The 19,399-nt window shown below is 62.8% G+C and overlaps 2 protein-coding genes across 6 annotated transcripts; one reads left to right on the top strand and one right to left on the bottom strand.

Moving 5' to 3' along the window:
- Positions 1–836: 836 nt before the first annotated feature.
- On the top strand, positions 837–9,510 carry STAP2 (signal transducing adaptor family member 2). Of its 3 annotated transcripts, none has more exons than XM_019557003.1 (13): positions 837–1,012; positions 3,135–3,206; positions 3,747–3,875; positions 4,004–4,060; positions 4,547–4,698; positions 5,208–5,339; positions 5,499–5,568; positions 5,824–5,926; positions 6,258–6,350; positions 6,767–6,901; positions 7,127–7,162; positions 8,196–8,305; positions 8,510–9,510. In XM_019557003.1, exons 1-13 carry the CDS (start codon positions 911–913, stop codon positions 8,570–8,572), a joined length of 1,254 nt encoding a protein of 417 aa, XP_019412548.1. In that variant the 5' UTR covers positions 837–910; the 3' UTR covers positions 8,573–9,510. The 3 variants fall into 3 exon arrangements, with proteins under 3 accessions (XP_019412548.1, XP_019412547.1, XP_019412546.1); XM_019557002.1 differs by having other exon boundaries at positions 838–1,012; positions 6,764–6,901; positions 8,196–8,309; positions 8,514–9,510; XM_019557001.1 differs by having other exon boundaries at positions 838–1,012; positions 6,764–6,901.
- Positions 9,511–10,859: 1,349 nt separating this feature from the next.
- On the bottom strand, positions 10,860–18,782 carry FSD1 (fibronectin type III and SPRY domain containing 1). 3 transcript variants are annotated; one of them, XM_019556999.1, is made up of 12 exons: positions 18,037–18,782; positions 17,598–17,729; positions 17,426–17,527; positions 15,537–15,547; positions 15,150–15,271; positions 14,777–14,986; positions 14,515–14,613; positions 14,040–14,199; positions 13,747–13,826; positions 13,336–13,587; positions 12,269–12,357; positions 10,860–11,560 (listed from the first exon to the last, which is right to left on the bottom strand). In XM_019556999.1, the coding sequence occupies exons 1-12, from the start codon at positions 18,052–18,054 to the stop codon at positions 11,450–11,452; spliced, it is 1,386 nt and encodes a 461-aa protein (XP_019412544.1). In that variant the 5' UTR covers positions 18,055–18,782; the 3' UTR covers positions 10,860–11,449. The 3 variants fall into 3 exon arrangements, with proteins under 3 accessions (XP_019412544.1, XP_019412543.1, XP_019412545.1); XM_019556998.1 differs by having other exon boundaries at positions 15,537–15,559; positions 18,037–18,781; XM_019557000.1 differs by lacking the exons at positions 15,537–15,547; positions 18,037–18,782 and having other exon boundaries at positions 17,598–17,691.
- Positions 18,783–19,399: the final 617 nt, after the last annotated feature.

Raw genomic sequence — 19,399 nt, forward strand, 5'->3', positions numbered from 1 at the left:
GCTCCGGCTCGCGGCCCCGCCGAGTTCCTCGTTCCTGGCGGGAGCCGCCCCGTGCGGGGTGCCCCCGCCACCGGCCCCGGCCGCACGCGCGTGGCGTTCAGCGGGCGGAGGGGTCAGGGAGTAAAGTGCAAGGCAGCTGGCCCAGCGGAGCTGGAGCCAGGGAGCGTCCCCAAATGCCAGTCCCCGCCGGCCGGGGCAGGGATCCTGCAGCCTCTGGGACCAGCTGGCCCCGGGTCTTGCGCTGGCCGGGGACCGCCTGCTCTTCCGGGCCGGCGCGGCTGCTTTGTGGTGAAGCCGGGGCCAGGCCGCGCTGGCTCCTTTGCTCCCCCGTGCGCCCCGCTTTCCCTGCCAGCTCTCGCGGCCTGTCTTGAGAGCGTACAGCACCGTGCACTGCCCGGGAGCAGCGACACCGCCCCGACTGGCCCGGGGGCCGCAGGAGCAGTTGGTGCTAGCCCTGCGGGTGCCCTGGGGGCTGTGGCGAACCCCCCAGCTGGAAGGAACCGCTGGCACCGGGGCTGGCACGGATGCAGCTGCCAGGGCACTGCAGGACAGACGGCCCCTGCCCCGCCGGCTGGCAGAAGCCCCGTGCCCTGCGGCCCTCAGAGGTGGGCCTGGCTCCTGTCCCGGCCAAAACTGAACGCGGCGGGGGCCGTGCTCAGTAAATTGAGCATGGGGAGACCTTGGCCCTCCCCGGAGGAAGGGGGCCCAGGGGGTAGGAGGGGGAGCACCCCGGCGCTGGGGGAGGCGACACCCGCCTGCCCGGGGGTGGAGGCAGGGAGTTGTTTGTGCTCCCTGGCCCTCACCTGGGCCCAATCAGGTGAGCGATGGGAGGGCCTGGTGCATTTATGCGTCGCTTCCTGGTCCTGGGCTCTGTGGATCTGCCCTGTGCCCTGTTTACACACTGGGCACCATGGCCCAGCCGCTGCGGGTGCCACGGACCTTAAAGCCCAAGCAGAGCTTGCCCCCGCACTACTACGAGAGCTTCCTGGAGAAGAAGGGACCCCGCGACAAGGTAGGGCTGTCCCTGCCGGGGCTGGCAATGCTTTGGCTGTAGACCTGGTGTCTCCCTGAGCACCCCCACGTCATGCCCTCTGCTTGCATGGCGAGACCCCCGGAGCGCGTGCCAGGGCTGGGAGCAGCCAGAGCCCAGGCCCCCCCCTCCCCCCGGGCGCTGGCCCCGAGCCTGCAGCGTATTGGGCCAGACCTACCCAGGGCTGAATTTGCCTCTCCACGGGGCACGAATTCACCCCTGGAGGTGCTTGCTGTGAGGCACACACAGCCCCTGCCCGGGACTCGGTGCCACCCTGGTTGGGATGGCTTGCTGGGGCCTCCCTGTCCTCGCAGCTCGATCTTGCTTCCCAGGTTTGTTTAGAGGAAGTTGCTCGGGCTCGGCTTGCAAAGGGCTCGTGGGGCTGGGCGGGCACTGACCGGACCCAGCTTGTGCTTGTCCCCAGTCTGCTGCCCCTGGTCTGTTCAGCCGGGTATGAAAACATCTGCCCACCCCTGTCCCTTTATCTGGGTCAGGTTAAATCCACAGTGAGACCGCTGCACGTTGCCCAGGTCTTCACTCTCCTTCAGCCCATGTTCGACCGGAGAGATCCCTGTGGGCTGTGCTGCCCTGGTGGGGGCCTGGGGTCCCTTCCCCATGTACCTCGAAGGCCAACGTCCCTGGTGCCCTCAATGCCCTGCTTTGCCCGACTCCCCGCTCTCTTGGGGTCTCCCCGATGCGCTCCGAGATCCCCGGGTCGGGGCTCGATGCAGTTGGGCCCTGGTCTGACAGCCCTGGAGATGGAAATGCTCTGGGTAAACAGGGGAATGCAGTGCCCATAAAGGCACCTGTGTGTTGGCCCGGGCTAGGCGGTGTCCCTAACCCTGCTCTGGCTGGCTGGTGGGGTGGGGGTGGTCCTCTGTGCCTGGCTGGGGGTCCGAGATTCCCCTGCAGGTGTCTGGGGGAAGCAGGCTGGGGCTTGAATATAAATGAGGTTTCTGTTTGCCTTCACCCCTAGGCGTGAGCCCTGCCAGGCAGGGGCCATGGCTGTGCCTGGGGGAGATGGGAGCAAAAGGGAGGTGTCTGTGTGTCCTCGGAGGGCTGGGGTGGGCAGCTCCTGCCCAGGGCCCCTGTTAATTGCATGCTAATTATGCAGAGCTTATACACAGCATCCCCCTCCTGCCCCCTTGCATCTCCCAGGGGCTGGCAGAGGGGTGAGGCAGCTTTAGCTCCATCTTGCAGATGGGAAAACTGAGGCCCAAGGCAGGTAGTGACTTGCCCAGGGCACACATCAAACCAGTGGCAGCATCTAGCTGAGACCTCGCGTTTCCCTCTCCCCCCGCCCTCCAGATAGTCAAACCAGGGTGTCAGACTCGTGCGTGTCCAGGACACTCGAGAAGCGCAGCATCCGCTTGGGTGTGTTGGTACGTGCGATGCCCCAGGGCATGTGACCGGCTCCTGGAGGATTCAGCCCCAGAACAAGCATGGTGTTCGTATGCATGCAGCCAGGCAGGGGGCAGCTGTCATGGCATGGTCATGCCATCTTAGAGCCCAAGTCTACATGCTCCTGGCGTGGGGGAGCTGGGTGCCCAGCAGTGCAAGGGGCAGTGCGGCAGGGCCTGTATTTTGGGTCACAACATTCAGCTGTTGCCGGCAGGCCAAGAACAATTAAACCCTTCATTCCTCCCCCCCATCCCCTCCCCGCACGTGCCCGTGGCTGGGCTATGATAGCTGCCCCACCTCCCCGTGGGGCTCAGAGCTGCCTCCGTCTGGGAGCTGCTGCATGGAGCCAGGGGACCAGCCCCTCCCCGTGTCTCAGTCCCAGGGGGCACAGCAGGCCTCATCCCACTGCTCCTGCCCCTGAGCTCCCACCTGGAGATGGTGCCAGCACAGTAGCCCCCAGAGAGACCCAGGTGCCCCCAGGCAGGAGTGGGGGTAGCAGAAAGCAGGGCTGGGCCAGGGGCAGGAGGTGGAGGACGACACCTCTCTTCCGCAGATGCCCTGGAGACCCGGGGCTGCGGGCCAACCCTGAGCAAGAGCCCATGGGCCAGGAGCACATCTAAGGAGCCATTTTCCATGCCGGTGGGCTGGGTGATTGGCGGGGGGCTCGGTACCAGGCTCTCACGCCCCTGTGCTTTGCCGTCAGGTCTACAAGCGGTACTGGACCGGGCTACGGGGGCGCACGCTGCACTTCTACCACAATGCTCGGGATGCACAGGTAAGTGGGAGCCGGGCACCCCCAACGACGGCCCCCGCGCCCAAGCTGGGGAAGCCGCTGATGGGGAACAAGCAGAAGGGACCGGTTCTGCTGGGGACACAGAGCTGAGGGCTCTCAGCACCTCTCTGGATTGGCTTCATGTTCCTCTGGTGTCTCCAGCCCAGTCCTGGGAGGGTCCCTCACATGGGGGCTAGGGTTTGCCCATGGAAAGCAGCTGAGTCTTGGAGGATGTGCACCCCTTCGGTCTCAAAAATAGTCCCAGTCCATAGGCTGGAGTTGGGGGTTGCTCCCTCCATGGACAAGAGGCCCGTTGACCCCTCAGCCTCGTGGCTGGGAAGACAGCAAGGGGACTGCTCCGTGCCGGTGGCAGGGGTGTGGCATTGGCCTGAGACCCCACACACTTGTCAGCCCTGTCCTGGGCTGGATGGGAATCCAGCACCAAGGTGGGGGCATCGCTCCCACCCTGTCCTAGGGGCACCAGGCAGGCAGCTCCTCCAGGGCTGGTGCCTGGGCCTCACTGGAGCCATGCTTCCTTTGCAGCCCGTGGAGAAGATAGACCTGGATGGCTTCATGTCCCTGACAGATGCTGGTGCCCAGAGCAGCTCCTGGGGTGGTGAGGAGAGCCTGGGGCTCAGCCTGAAGCTGCTGGGCCAGGAGGTGAAGCTGAAGGTGCGTCTCCTCCTGCCGCTGCCCTGTGCAGCCCCCACAGCTGCCCTGTCCTGGCTGGGCAAGGCCAGACCCGAGGTATGTGGCTGGTGCTTGCTGGCTCTGTCCTCAGAGATGTGGTTGTTTTTCAGGCTGAGAACCTGGAGTCCCGGGAGATGTGGAAAGGATTCATCCTTACCATCATGGAGGTAGGGCCCCAGGCACCCCCTGCCAGGTGTGGCGGCCCCATGGCCGTGCCGGATCCAGCCTCATGTGCCCTTCTGCTGGCAGAGCCCATGCCCTTTGCACAGCCCCTCTATGCATGCATGCATGCTCTTTGCACACCTGCTGCATGCCCCTCCCTTCACCCCCTCTGCAGCCACACACTCCATGCACAAGTGCCCACATGCCCAGCCAACTTGCGTGTTATCCAGCTTGGCCTCTCTCCACCCTGGATGCCTCTGAGCCCCATGAAACCTGCTCTTTGCAGAGAGCTTGACCCCTGGGAGGCAGCTGCCCCCTGGCACCTAGAGCCCTGCCCTCCTGGCTGGCTGAGCAGGAACAGGATATGGCAGCCCTGGGCACCTCCTGAGACTGATCCAGGGATGGCAGAGAGAGTGGGTGTCAAGCATGGGGCCATCAGGGGCTTTGGCTGCATTGGGAGGGACTTGGAGCATGTTGTCTCTGCCCTGCAGATGAAGGTGCCCTCTAACCTGACCTTGCTGCCTGGGCACCTATACATGATGTCTGAAGCCCTTGCCAAGGAGCAGGAGCGACAGGCTCAGCTTAGCCATTATGAGAGCACCACCCTGTGCAGCCTGGGTCCCATGGAGCAGGAGATGCCGGAGTAAGTGTGCTGCGGTGGGGGTTGCTGTGGGCTGGGGGGTCTGCATCTGTGGCCGTGCAGGCCCTGCATTGCCCATATGAGGGATGGAGAGCCCTGCCAGTGCCACAGCCCATGTAGGCCAGCACCACAGAAGCCATCGTCTCTTGCTGACGTGGGGGGCCGTGGGGGCTGTAGCCTGCAGATCCCCGACACCTCATGGCAGGGCTGCGGTAGAGAACCAGCACCAGGCTGGGAGCCCTGGGCTAGCAGGGGTCTGTGCCAGCCCTCCAGGGCTGGTTCCTGTGGCCAGCTGTGCACCAGGCTGTGACGTGCCTGGTCCCACGTGTGACCACTGCTGTGTCTAGCCCCAACACCCGGATGCCCAGTCTCTGCAGCCAAACTGGAGCTGGAATTCAGCACAAGTCCAGAGCAGGGCTCGAACCCACATCCCTGAAGCCACCAGCTCCCGCTGTGCCCCGTGTGCCCCCCAGGCACTTAATGGGTTGTCTCCTTTGCCCCACATTTGCCAGGTGCTTTTTCAAGGTGTCCCGGACAGAGGCCCAGGTCCTGCTGGAGAAGAACCAGGACTGCGGCAACCTGCTGCTGCGCCCGGGGGGCGACGGGAAAAGCATCTCGGTGACCACACGTCAGATACTGAATGGGTGAGGGTGTGGGCCTCATGCGGGGGAGGGGGACTGCCCTGGGTGGGGAGCGTGGGGCTGAGATTCCCTCCTCCCAGGGTGACTGGGCCTGAGCATGCTGGTGACCCTGGGGCAGTGACACTGAGTTGTGGAGCCTGCTCACCTGTGCACTGTCTCTAGCACGCCGCTCATCAAGCACTACAGAGTGAACTGCCTGGACCAAGACTACATCCTCGACGTGGAGCAGCCGGTGAGTGTGGCACGGGGAACAACAGGGTGAAGGGGGCTGTTTCCCTGCCTTGTGCGGGATAGGGGCAGGGTGCCAGCCTTGGCAAACCAACCTCTTCCAATGCACAGAGCTGGGGAGCAGGGCCCCCGACCCGCTTTGTGGGGTAGGACCTGGCTCCTTTTACCCCTGAGACCCAGGCCCCAAGCATCCGGGTTGCAGGAGAATCCCTTCTGCGCATTCTGGTGACGGGCTCTCTCCTCTTGCCCACCCCGCCAGTACCACTGCTCCTCGCTGACCGACGTGGTGAATTACTTTGTCTCCAACACCAAGAACACGCTGGTGCCCCTGTGCCTGGACCAGGATTACTCCAAGGAGTTAGGTGGGTTTGCACATGTGTGTGCCCCCTCGGCCCTGCCCACGCGTCGTGTGGCTCAAGGGCAGGCCCTCTCCCCCTGCTCTCAGACCTAGAACAGGGCAAAACCCTGCCGCTTTGGGACCAGGCTCTCTGTGATTTGGGGTGAAACCGCCTGATCCTCCCTGGGAAACCAGTGAAGGTTCAGCTCCTTTCCTCGGTTTGGAAATCAGCCCAGATCTCGAGGGAGAGGCCTGGCTACGCTGCGTGGTGGGGGCAGGGGCTGGTCCAGATGCTTGTCCTGCTGTCTGGCATGATGCCCTCATCTCGGCCCTCCTGTCTCTTGTCTGCTCTGCAGAGTTCGTGGACACCGACAAGGAGAATGGGGAGAGTGTCTGGACAGCGCCTCAGCCCCCCATCCCGCGTGGCGCCCATGCCCCAGCTCGCAGAGGTGACCACAACACCAGCACTCATGTGCAGCTCAGGCCCTCGGTGCCCCCTGGGCGTGGAGCCGCGCAGGCCGCTTGGCTCTCTTCCCTCCTACATTGGCCTGGCTGCTGCTGCCAGCTGGGAAGCCAGTGCTGCGAGCTTCTCTGCAGCAGTGCCCCACTGGCTGTCGGCACTATTGGCGGGTGCATTTGTGTCCTCTCTGCCTGTCGCACACTTTGTCAGACCTGGCATGAGCTGTGCTGGGTCTAGCTCGCCTCTGCACATATGCTTCCTGCACGCCACTTGCACTCTCCAAACACCTGTGCACTGGGCTGAGCCCGATCCCTCCCGCCAGCCATGCAGCAGGTCCCCCTCCCTATTACACATTGTATTCCCCTAAATGGTGCTAACTTTGTGCCCTCCTTGCTCCCCCAGCAGGTGTGAAAGGGGGCACAGTGATGCCCCCCCAGTTCAAGAACCCTGTGGCAAAGCCTCTGCCTCCTGTCCCAGCCCCAGACTCGGTGTACGAAGATGAAGATGAAGACGAAGACGAGACCTACGTAAATGACAAAGGTTAGACGGGATCTCAGCCCTTGGCGTGGTGAGGTGCTGTCCTGGGGGTGTCTTGGGCCTGGGCTGGGGGTGCCTCTCTCAACCCCCGTGAGCTACCAGGGCAAGCGATTTTTTTTTTTGTTCCTGGATGGGGCCACGTACCAGCGTGTGGGGTACGGGGAGGAGGTTGGGGCTAGTGTCGGTTCTGTTCACCCCCCACCCAGTTCAGACTATTGTCTTCTCCAGAAGTGGCCGAGATCAAACAGATGAAGGCATCAAGGGGTGAGTGAGCCAGGCACCCTGCCTGACTGCGTGGCGGAGAGGGGGTGCCACCCACGTGGACATGCTCACAGCTGTGCGTAACCCACTGCCACATCACACCCCCAGCCCAGGGGTCAGCCTGCCACAGGCCCAAGGCTGCCCTTGGCTCTGGCTTCAGGGGCAAGGGTGCACCCAAGCACCCTTTCGGTGAAGGTGGAGCCCAGCACTGCAGCCACTGCATGGGGGCTGGAGAAGGCACCTGGGCCTATGCAAGTGTCCTCCAGGAGCTGCCCCCAGCCGGGCAGAGCTCAGGGTGGGAGGAGGGAAGCCCCTTGGTCATGCCTTGGGGCAGGGGGCTGCTGATGAGAGAGGAGAGGAGCATCCCCCTACAGAGAGGGATCACGGGGGCTGCCAGACACAGGGAGGGGAGAGCACAGGGGGCTTGGTGCCCCCCGACTCCTCCAGGCCACTGAGTCTGACCCCGGGGTGGTTGGCCCCAGGTTGTGCTTGGCCCCTCTTCCCCAAGCGCTGGGGGTAGCAGTGGGGGGCACTGGGCAGTGCTGCTGCAGCCAGTCTCCCCCCTTTTGTTCCTGCACATCGGACACACAGGCAGGCAGGCACCATAAGGGAGATCTGGGAAGGGGGCAGCTCGAACAAAGACCCCCCTGCCCGGGCCAGCAGCCCCCCCCAGGCCAGGTACAGCTCTCCCTCAGTGAGTTAGACCTGCCTCACTCCCTCCCCAGGCTCTCCCACCCCTTCCCCCACCCCAGCTCCAGCCTGGGGCCCCTCTCCTGCCCCACAGCCTCCTTCCTCTGCCCCCTCCAGACCCAGGACCAGGCCAGCTGAGGGGGCAGGTGGGGGAACAGCACACTGGGAGCAGCTGGGAGGGATGGGCAGGAGCTGAGGACAAGGGGGAGCCATGCTGGACCCCTGTGGTGAGGACCCCGGCATCCCAGACCCCCGTGAGACTAGGCGAAACGGAGGCACGGAGCAGGGCAGTGGCTCTTGCGGCAGGTGGGTGTGCCCCTCTGACCCCTGCCCTCTCCCTTCCCAGATGGCAGAAGGTCCTGGGCACCAATTCCCAGCAAGCCCAGCGTCGCTCCCAAACCGTGGAAGGACAGCAGCAGCTTCCCCCACCCGGGTGCAGTGCCCATTGGCCCCTCCATAGGTGAGAGCCCCTGGGCTGAGGGGGACCCATCTGGGGCCAGCAGCTGTCCTAGGGCTTGCAGCCTGGGGGCCAGGGCACTTGGGTTCTCATCTCTTCTCTGGCGGGGAGCGGGGGGCTAGGAGCCAGGACGTGGGGCGGGGAGCTGAGGCTGGTACCCAGGGAAGGGCACAGACACCCCGTCCTGCAGCACCTCCTCTCTTGCAGACATGTCGGAGGAGCTGAGGCTGAAGCTGCAGAAGCGACTTGCCACCCTCCAAGACTGAGACGCTATGGCGACTTCTGCTGCCAGCCCAACCCCCCACAGCCCCCAGGCCCCTCAGCCCTTCTCCCCGGCTGCCCCTGCCCCTCGTTGGGATGCTTCGAGGGCAAAGCCGCCCCATCTGCTGCTTCATGCATCACAGTTGAGACTTAAGCCTGGCATGCTGTATGTGGGGTCTGGCAGCCGGCACCCCTCCCTTGAACTCAGTGTGTGTGTACGTGCCCTGGGCCTGTCAGGGCTAGCAGGTGCCAGGGAGAGGGCAAATGCTGCATTCCCCCTCCCCCTGCCAATGTATCCTTGGTGGGCTCTGACTAGCCCCAGCCCTGGGTGTGGGTGTCCCTCACTGGGGTTACCCCCATTCCCTTTCAGCAGCCAGGGCAGGGGTGGAGGCAGGGCAGAGACTGGGCTGGGGATCATTTGCCTGGGCCCAGGTCTTTGCATGTTGAGTTTCAGCCCACTGCAGAGCTGTCCCTGCCCTGTTTTGCATAATGTCGAAGAACAAGGGCAGCACTGTTGTGCGAGTGCAGGAGGGGCATGGGGCTGGGGCAGCAGATGGATGGGGAGGAGGGGGAACCCCGACCCTGGGAGCAGAAAGTCTTTAGATGGTGTGAGACCCCAGGAGGGTTGGGGGAGCCCAGGACTGGGGCTGCACACCAGGAGCAAAGGGACCACAGGCTCCTGCCAGCCAGGATTTGGCTGCCTGGGTTTTGAGCACTCAGGGAGGAGCAGGGATGCTGCAGCTAGACCCCAGCCTCCTGCCTGGTCCCCATATTGCCTTCAATGGGCCCAGCTGCTGCCAGAGCAAGGAAAGCAGTGAGTGATGCCAGCTGAGGGTCAGGCCCATGACGCCCAGGGCCAGCTGGGCACCTACCCTTGGGGCTGAGGCTCACTGAGACCAGCCCCTTTGCATGCATTGCTAATAAATGCACCGTTTGGCCCCTCTGCCTGGAATCACTGCCAGCCCTGACCGCTCACGGCTGGGCCAGGGACTGGGTACCCAGGTCTCGCCTCTTAGAAGAGTTTGGGATGTGAGGGCTCAGAGAGATGTACTGCGGGGGGTGAGGAGCTGATTGATTGATTGATTTTTGGCAGGGGTTGACAACAGCCGCGTGTCCCAGCAGGACAATGCACATCGGGCCCTTTGTGCTCCACGGAGGTGCCTGAGGGTGTGGGGCTGGCCTGTTCCCCCTCCCCTCCCCTCTGGACTTGGGGGGGTCCTTGCACCCATCTGGAGGGAGAACAGGAGGACACACAGGTGTTATACACCGGTGTAAACTAATGAAAAGCAGGAGCAGCTGATGGCGCCTATTACTACATCTTGCCACGAGGTGGCTGGGGCAAGGAGCTAGGAGCTCGGTGCAGACAGAGGCCACGTGTGTGGGGGGAGTTGTACCCCACTTTATTCTCCACTGGCTGAGAAGATGCACTTGGGGTCTGATGTGCAGGCCCCCCGAGTCCCAGACCCCAACCAGAGAGACTGCCACAAGCTTGTGTTGTCCAGAGGGAACTGGCAGCGCCCACCTGCCCTCCACGGTGCCAGCTATGGAAACTACTGCCTGGCAGCCATGCCCTGCGCAGGGGAGGGGGTTGGGTGGGGGGTTGTTTCTAAGCAGCACCAAGGACAGGCCTGGCAGGATCCAGCTGCTCTCACTGCCTCAGAAACATCAGGATATTTATTGCCAAGGCAGGAGGTGCCCCCAGTGCTAACAAAGGGCTTGTCTCAGCCTTGTGGCAGGGCACCTTCCAGCACCAGTCCCAGTTCTGGCAGTCCCCCCAGCGCTATGCCACACTGCACTGCTGCACGCCCCTGCTGCTCTGGGGCTGGACCGCTTCAGTGGGGTCACCTCCCAGCAGCACCAGACTCAACCCCAGCTCCACAGGGATGAGGTCTCCGCTCTACTGGGTGCAGACCCATCCCCGAGGGTCTCACAGCAGCAAGGGGCTGAGGCAGCCTGGACCCCCTCGCTCAGCCACACACCTCTCCACAAGCCTGGCTCAGATGGTCCAGCCAGACCTTTGCCCTCCAAGGACTGTGCAGCTGTTAATTCATAGGAGCCAATTGTTGCTTAATGGACCCTGTGGTACACTGAGTTGTGGCACCCCAGTGGCTTAGCCCCTTGTGGGAAGCAACTGCACCACTGCAGTAGAGAGCTTGGATCTCTTCAACAGCTTCCTGCTGGGTTACGGGAGAGGTTAGATGTCCAGCAGCCAGGGGTAGGGCTCCCCAACCCATCACTGGGCATAAGCAGACCCCAAGCAAAGACCAGAGAAGAGGCAGCCCCAGCCCTGGGCAGCGAGGAGGAAGATACTTTAATGTCACTTCCAGCCAGGAGCAGCACGACACACGGACACCATTCCCTCCCCTAGCCCGTGCCAGGGGAACAGGGACGTCTACACCTACGGCGATCGTTAAGGCCAAAGCATCGTGTCACGAGAGAGGCTAAGGGGTCTAAGAGCAGCCGCGTGCCAGGGGGTCACCTTTAAGAGTCGGGTCGTATGACTGCCAGAAAAACACTGCCCTGCCCATTGCATCCAGCGGCCCAGGCTCCTGCTCCCGGGTCACGGCAAGGCGGTTGGTCGACGGCCCGCTTTGGCACAAGGCTGGCTCATGTGGTCCCCTGCTCTTAAAGGCAAGTGTGGCAGAGGTGGGGGTGGCAGGCTCTGGTGGGTCAGTCTGGATACATTCAGAGAGCTATAGGTGCTGCGGCCCTCTCCTGCCCCGGCACTGGGGCGTTGCCCCCTCAGCTCCAGCCCCTTCCCGGGACAGGGAGAGGAGAAGTCATGGAGTGTCCTTCCCACCAGAGGCTGGTTCTGGGGGGCAGTGGGAGAGCCCAGGCAATGCCCCAGTCCCACCGTGACGCTGGTCCCAGTCCCGCGGTGTCTAGGTCAGGCTGGCGTTGGAGCTGCTGGTGGTGCTGTTCCGCTTCTGGAGGCTTTTGACAGAGCTGGGCACCTGCAGCCCCGAGTACACGTGGAAGCTGCCGCACCAGACCTGCGGGGAGAGCGCGGGGATGGTGACGGCAGGGCCCCCAGTACATGCCCCACCAGACTTAGGGCGGGACTGGGCTGCAGCTGGGAGGTTTGGGCAGCCTGCCCTCGTCCCTACACAGGCAAGGGTCTTGCTGCCATTCAACCATGTTACATGCTCCTCATGTCCTGGAGGGAGAGGGAAACTGAGGCACAGAGCCAGGCAATGGCAGGAAGGAGCAAAGGTAGGGTCTGAACCCAGGTATCCAGTATCCCAGGTCCCTTCCCTGCCGCTTGCCCTTGTCCTGTGTACCACAATGAGCTGAGCACCAAACTACCAGACTGTCATGCGAGCTGTGCCTGCTCCAACACAGGTGGACCCCCGGTGCTGTGACCTTCCCCCACAGCAGTGCCCTGACAACCCCTGCCAGCCAGCTAGATGCACCCTAGAGAGCTGCAGGGCTGCCATGGGCTCAGCTCCCCACTGCAGCCAACTAAATCAGCACAGGAGAAGGGGGTGGTGACAGACCCCCACCCTGCACCTCACACCAGCAAGGAGAGATGCTGGATTAACCGCTCAACTGCTGGAAGGGCTACTGAGCAAGCACAAACCTTGCAACTGCTTGATCCTACCAGCTTTGCTGCTGTGGGGGGCAGCAGTAGGCACCCCCCCCAGCATCTGAAACCACAGCCGTTCCTCCCCCACCTCCCCATCCGGTGAGTAATGCCTTACCATGAAAGCAGGAAGCACGGGCTGGGTAAATTTGGCCTTGAATGTATGGAGCAGCTGCTTGGTTTTTGCATTGTAGAAGGACAGGAAGCCTGCAGGCAGAAAGGGGAAGAGAGGGACACTGTGAGGGTGGCATGTCACTCACTCTCTGCCACCTCAGAGCTGCACAGTGCAGAGGGGGATCTGCCAAGGCCACTGCTGCAGCCCAGTTTGAGGTTGAGTCAGGTGGGCAGGAACACAGGGGCTGGCTAGGCAGCATTACCCGCCCGGGCTGTCCGTGTGCCATGGGGGCTCGTGCTGCCGCAGCTGCATGTGTCCATGCAAAGCCCTCGTGAGTGATCCCTGCACCAGGAGCACTTGTGCAAGCTGCCTTCTGCACTACTCTGTACACTGTGGGTGTAGCTGAGCCCCCACTCAGCACTAGCTCTCTCCCAGGCCAAAGGTGCCCTGCTGCAGCTGCCAGAAAGGCAACCCAGGCAGCACCGGCCATGGAGACTGAGGTGCCCTTGACCCATGAGGGGGACCCCTATACGGGGAGGAAAGGGAGGAGTCTGTCCCAGCCCCACTGGAGAAGGGGCCTGTCACATAAAAGCCACTGTTACGTGTATGTGCAAGCAGCACAGGATGCAGCGCACACACAGAGCATAGGCACTTGTGCACATGCATGCATATAAAAACACACACACACAGCAAAGTGCACTCCATCCAGCAAGGGGGAAGCAGGAACACACGCGCACACACACACACAGAAGGGTGGATTCCTTCCAGACACACGCATGCACACAAACATGTGCACACCCACACATGCACACAGATAGAGCAGGGCTTGTTCCCTTCACCGCACACTAAGAGCAAGACACAGCCCCCTTCAGTAAGTGTCCACAGGCAGGCACACGCACACACAGAGCAAGGTGCACTCCACGCAGCGAGAGGAAAGCATGAACATGCATGTGAACATGCACACACCCACACATGTGCACACACACAGCAGGGCTTGTTGCCTTCCCCCACATGCACAACAGGACACATCCCTCTCAGCTGGGACACCCCCTCCCCTCCCACCCTGGCACCTTCGTGGAAGTTGCAGTAGACGCCGATGCAGTCGGGCACAGGCACATCCAACACCTTGGCCTTGTTGTTGTGCTTGGCGGTGAAGCTGACCTGCAGCCAGTTGTTGAGGTGGAGGCACCAGGAGGCAGAGGTCTTGCCCAGCTGGTCGAACTTGCCCAGGCTGCGGTAGGCCACCCCCACGCCAAAGGCCTTGCTGTCCCGGTCGTACTTCACCTCCCAGTAGTGGTCAGCCCCATCAATGAGTGTGTCACCTATGGGGCCGCAGGTGGAGCAAGCAGGGTGTTCTCAGCCGGGGCCAGCAAGGGCCCCTCACCCCCAGAACGGATGACCCCATAGCCACCTGCTCCGTGAAGGTGCCACCGGCCCCACATCCCACCACAGACACCTCCCCACCCCAGATGGGCTCCTACCCAGCACGGTGTAGGACTCAGCGGTGAAACGGTCCCTGCCGCCACGTGCTGAGGGCATCCTTTTTGGAGACTGCACGCACCTGTGGATGGACAAAAAAAACAGCTGAGCTTCCTTGTTGCCTTGCTCAGCTCCCCGCTAATGGTTGGCCAGGACCCTTGGGTCCCCTCAAGGATCAGGCCCAGACCCCAAGGCCCCGAAGAGGGCGGCAAACATCACGGGAGCTCCCAGCTGCCCTGAGGAAGGCCTGCTCCCCAGGTCGGAGCCCCCGTGCAGCGAGAGGCCCGGGCGCTACCTGGCGGGGGAGTTGACGGGCGATGCGGTGCGGCCCTTGCTGTCCTTCTCGCGTGCCTTGATGTCCTGCACCTTTCCGCCCATGGCATCCCACTCCACGCTGAGCTCCTCCACCCGCAGGTTCTGGTGACAGGTGCCGGCGTCCAGGCGGAACATGAAGGCTGGGGACGGAGCAGCAGTCAGACGCAGGTGGCTCCCCTGCGTCCCCATCCTGGGAAGACCTCAGCTCCCAGCTCCCCTCATCCCACTGCACCCCTCTGTCCCAGCACCTCCAACCATGTGGATGCCCCCTTAACTGCTCCCATCCCAGCTCATCCCCAGCCCAGGGAGGGGTCGTCTCCCAGCCTCCTGAGCCCCAAACCAGCCCTGCAGCCTCTCCTACCCTTCACCTCCGAGGATCCCTCTATGCTGCCATGAGAGCAGGACCCCATGCCCAGAGCCCCTCAGCATCCCCCCGCATCCCTGCCAGGACCTACCTCTAGTTTCTAAGGTGACTGGCTCGGAGAACTCGCCTGCCACGGCCTTGTTACAGGCCTTCACACGGAAATTCATGTACTTCATGTCAAACTTCAACCCTGCAGAGGCACCCAGAGTCATGGGGGCGGCTGGGAGCCCCCTGGTCGCCCCTCGTCAGCCCCTGCAGACAGTACCCAGCCCACAGCGCCTCCGGCTGCAGGACCTGGGAACATCCCTGCCCCACGCCACACAGCACCCCTCTGGGCACCTCCGGCCCCTCACCGGAGAGGGTGTACTCAGTCTGCTTGATGCCCTCAATGACCATCCAGGGCTGGTCCTCCTTGACGCGGGGGGGGCCCTCAAAGTTGGTCTTGCGATACTCCAACACGTAGTGGTCGATCTTGCTGTCCTCATCCGGCATCTTCCACACCAGTGTCACACAGTTGTCAGCCACCAGTGACTCGGCCATGTCGATCTCGGGGGCGCCGGGGACTGTGGGTGTGAAAGCGAGGGGATGAAGTCATGGCCCTGTGCCCCCCGCTTCTACCCCCAGCCATGGCCTGTGCTCCCTTCCAACCATGGCCCACGTCCTTCTCAACTCTGCCCTGGCTATCAGGTACCCCTTCCAGCCAGCCCCAGAGGGATGCCCACCTACCCGGGAGGAATTTGAGGGCCTGCAGCATCCGACGCTCCTGGGCGAAGTCAACCATAAGGTGGCTCATGTTGTCGCTCACCTTGGCCTTGAGTGAGAGCCGGAAGGCAGGGGCCATCGTCACACTGGGGATGGGGCAGGGACACGGGTCAGAAGGGCCCCTCTCTCACATGTGATCCCCAACAAAGAGCTTCCCCCCACCAGGGCATTCAGGGCCTGCCCCCCTCACAGGACACACAGGGTTTGGCATCAGCCCCCAACAGCTAGACGCCTTCCCTCCCCTCCAGGCCCCCCCAGCCAGGGGCCGGGGCGGTGGGGACAGACACACCCGCCCACGCTGGGTTAGTAAGCAGTGCAGCGCAGCGCCCGGCAGCGAAGGCAGGATCGTACCTATCCTTGATCTGCTTGGCAGCCTTCGAAGCAGAGGAGAGAGAAAGGAGGACAAAAAGACAGAGAGGAGAGGGTCAGATGGGGCTGGCTGAGCTGGGTGTGCCTGCACACTGCCGCAGCCTGTGCTGCTAGCGAGCCCCATCACAGGTGAACCTGCTCAGCCACACAACCCCAGACCCCCCTGTAGGGTAGGCAAGGCCCCCGTGGGGAAACTAAGGCACAGAGGGGTGAAGCGCAATCCCTGTGTCAGCAGCAGAGGTAGGAAGAGAACCCAGGTGGTGTCGACCTGCAGGACTCCCTGGCACCGGACAGCACAGAGGCAAGCGGCAAGCGGCTTAGTAAGAGCCAAGTGAGGTGTCCCCAGGAAAGTGCAGCCTCCACAGAAACAAGGCTGAGCCACCACCATGCTCCAGGGCAGCCGGGAGGAACCTGCTCCCTGGCATGTGCTAAGGCAGGGAAGGTAAAGTGTCAGTCTCCATCCACAGCACCCGCTGTGGGAGGCTGGAGCTGGGGAGGGGTGGGGGACGCTGTAAGCGAGGAGCTGAGCAGTCTGGCAGGCATCCCTGGAGGCAAGGAGGAGAAGCCTGCAGCACAGCTGCCCTCAGTGCCACCTTGGAGGGCACAAACCTTGTGCACCCTACGGAGCCACATCCAGGGGTGGATCCAGGGGGATGCAGTGCCACCCCCTCCATTTCTGCTCCACCTAAGCTTTAAAACCAACTGCCTGGCAGGGCAGCAGCATTTCTCTTCAGGCCGTCCGGATGAAGTCCATTGACCTCCTGTCTCACTATAAGAGACATGATTCCTGCTAATATGACCCTCTCTCCTTTTAACAATCCTGATTCATCAACTATCCTTGCTTTTGCAGGGTCCTTGTCTTGTTAGCTATTCCCAGTAACGTCTTTCTCCTGCTTCACAGCCCTAAAGGCTGCTTTTAGTTCTAGCTCAAGCTTAACTCAGGAGTGGTAACCTGTGCTCAGGTGAACACTAGCTCAAGCATGGAGCTGGCTGCCAGGACAGCGATGGGTGCACTGTCAAGACTATTTCCCAGATCTGAATGAGAAATGTGCAGTGAAGTCTAAAGAGCATAGGGCTAAAAAAACCAAAAAACCCCAGGATCTTTCACTGCTTTGTTGTTATTTTAAAACTTAGTGTAGCAGTAGGTAACCATCAGCCCTTGTGGACCATGGTACGTGTGTGAGCGGTCACCCAGACCTTCAATGCATATGCGTGGGCAGGAGAATGGAGGAGTGGAGGCTGCCCGCACCTTCCATCCCCCCTTAGACCAAAGGCCAGACAGAGTTCGGATGCTCGGGGCCTCGATGGCTGTAGTTACATCTGCATCCCAGAATCGAACCCAGGTTACCCGCATGGCAGCCTGCAACAGCGGGAAACTCAACACATCATCTAGCAAAGGAGCAGCCATCCCAATGAGGTCATATTCATTTTTGCTTTGATTTTAAATGGAATAATAGAGCCCTAGGACCCAGCACATTAGTAAAGCTTCTCCTTTCTTTTTTACCTGGCGAAAAACGTGCGCCGTTATACGGAGCATTTCTTCACACCATCTGCACCCCTTTTTTGAAATCTTAGCTCTGTCCACAGCAGTGCCACGCTGGTACGCACATGCTGGGGGTCCACTAATGAGCCCCCGGAGGTGGAAGCTGTCCCCGTCTAGACCCGCAGCCCAAAGACATTGGCTCGCGGCTGGGGAATGGAGGCTCGAATGCTGTGCAGAGCCCCCAAAGATGGGATAGGAGACGTGGGCAGGGGCTGCCCTCTCCAGCTCCCTCACCCAACGTCAGGAAGGGGCCACGTCTCGTCCTGTGCCCCCCTCCCAGCAGCACAGCTCCCCCCATCTCCTCCCACCCGCAGCAGGGCAGGCACACCTGATGGAAGTCGTGGTTCTCGGCGCCCTGCAGCGTCTGGTTGGCCGTCTCCAGCAGCTCCTCGGAGCTCTCCAGCGCCTTGGTGCAGGCGGCCAGCTGGTTCTGGGGGACAGAGATAGTGAGGAGCCCGGGCGACGGGGCCTGGGGGGCCGGGGCTGGGGAGGGGTCTCACCTGCAGCTCATAGGTGCGGCTGGCCCGGTCCTGCTTGATCTTCATGAGCATGTTCTCCTTGAGCTCATCCAGCAGGGAGTACAGAGTCTGGAACTCACCCTCCAGGTCCTCCTGCACCTTGATGGAGTTGGCCTGGCCGAGGTAGACGAGGGCAGTCGTGAGGGCGCGACTGGGGCCCTGCTGGCGGGGAACTCCACCCCCGAGGGAAATCAACCTGTGGGGGGGGTCAGGGCCGAGCTTGCCCTCATGCCAACACCGCAGTGGAGCGCGGAGCAAGGCAGGTGGCCGCACTGTGGGGCTGGACTGGCCACAGTGCTGGGGGTGGGCAGCACCGTCCCGCAAGGGGAGGCAATGTGCCAGTACCGTGGGGCAAGTAGAGCCATCAGGCCCATGCCCCAGGCCAGGGCCGGGGAACGCCAGGGCCGCAGCGCCACGCTACCTCCACGTTCTGCAGCATCTGCTTGAGGGCATAGATGAAGTTTTGGATCTCCTCGTTCTTCACGGCCAGCGTGGTGATGATCTTCCTCAGCGCCTCCTGCCCCAAGCACCCATGCCGTCAGTGCCTGCCCAGCCCTGCCAGGCCCAGCCCAACCCCGAGACCGCCACAGACCGCCTCGAATGCCCCACTTGCCAGGCACCTATGTGCTCCCTCAGTGCCTCTGCCCAGCCCCCCACCCCAGCCTGTCCCAGTTTCCTAGGCAGGCCGAGGCATAGAGGGGCAAAGGGATTCACCCAAGGTCACAAAGCGAGTCGGAGCAGGAGCCCCGACTCCTCGCCCTCCCTCCTTAGGCCTTAAGATGCCCCACGTCACTCCCTCGTCCCTGCTCCCCATGCTGCTCCTTCCCTCTGCCCTGAGCCCCATGCCCTTGTCATGGGCCTGGCCTTGCTGGGTGGGAAGGGGGTGACAAGGTCCCGTGAGCCAATGCTGACAGCCCCAGAGGTGGAAGCTGCTGCATAAACACCAAGCCTTAGTGTTGTCCTGCAGCCTGGCAAACGTGTCCGTCTGCCCAGGTCACAGGGAGGGGAGCTAACGGGCACCAGGCACTGGCTGACACTCGGGCCTATCGCCACCTTTAGCCCCGGAGACCCAGGAGGCGTTCTCGCCCCGCACTGGCCCTGCGGGGCAGATGCGGATCAGTCTCTTTCCCGCCCCTCTGCCTCGGTTTCCCCATTTTGCCAGCCGTGTCCAGCTAGCCTCTCCGTGCCTGGCACGCCCGACCCCGAGCTGCCTGGCCTTTACGTTTCCGCCGCGCAAACGCAGAGAGCAGCTCCAGCCAGGCTGAGGCCACACCGAGCTCACTGATGAAGAGCAACCGCCCGAACCCCCGCCGCTGCCCGTGCTGAGTCACTCCCCGCCGACGGGGAAACTGAGGCACGCGGCAGCCCCACCACCCGGGGTCACAAGGCTCCTGACCCTAGATCCTTGCTCCCTGCCCCAAACCCATCCACCCGGCTCCGAGGCCCCGGCAAACCAGGGCGCGAGCGCCGGCGCCGCGAGACGCTCCGAGCCCACCGGCAGCGCTGACGCCGTAGGGTCACCGGGGCCCGGGGCCAGGGTCCTCCGGGGCCCTCGTCTGGTGACCCACCAGCAAGCCGGCCACCTGCGACTCGCGGCGGCCGGGTGCGCGCAGCCCGGGTAACTGCGAGCCCGCATCGGGGATCCCGTTAATGCTCGGGGGGGCCGAGACGCAGCCCGGTGCTCAGGCGCAGCAGAGCCACCTCCTCGCGCACACCTCGCCCCCCGCGCGAGAAACCTGCTGCCAAACCCTGGAGGTGTGCCCTCCCGCAGGGCTGCTCCTGCC

This window comes from Crocodylus porosus, unplaced genomic scaffold (assembly GCF_001723895.1).
Source record: "Crocodylus porosus isolate Cpor-Errol unplaced genomic scaffold, CroPor_comp1, whole genome shotgun sequence".
Lineage (NCBI taxonomy): Eukaryota > Metazoa > Chordata > Crocodylia > Crocodylidae > Crocodylus > Crocodylus porosus.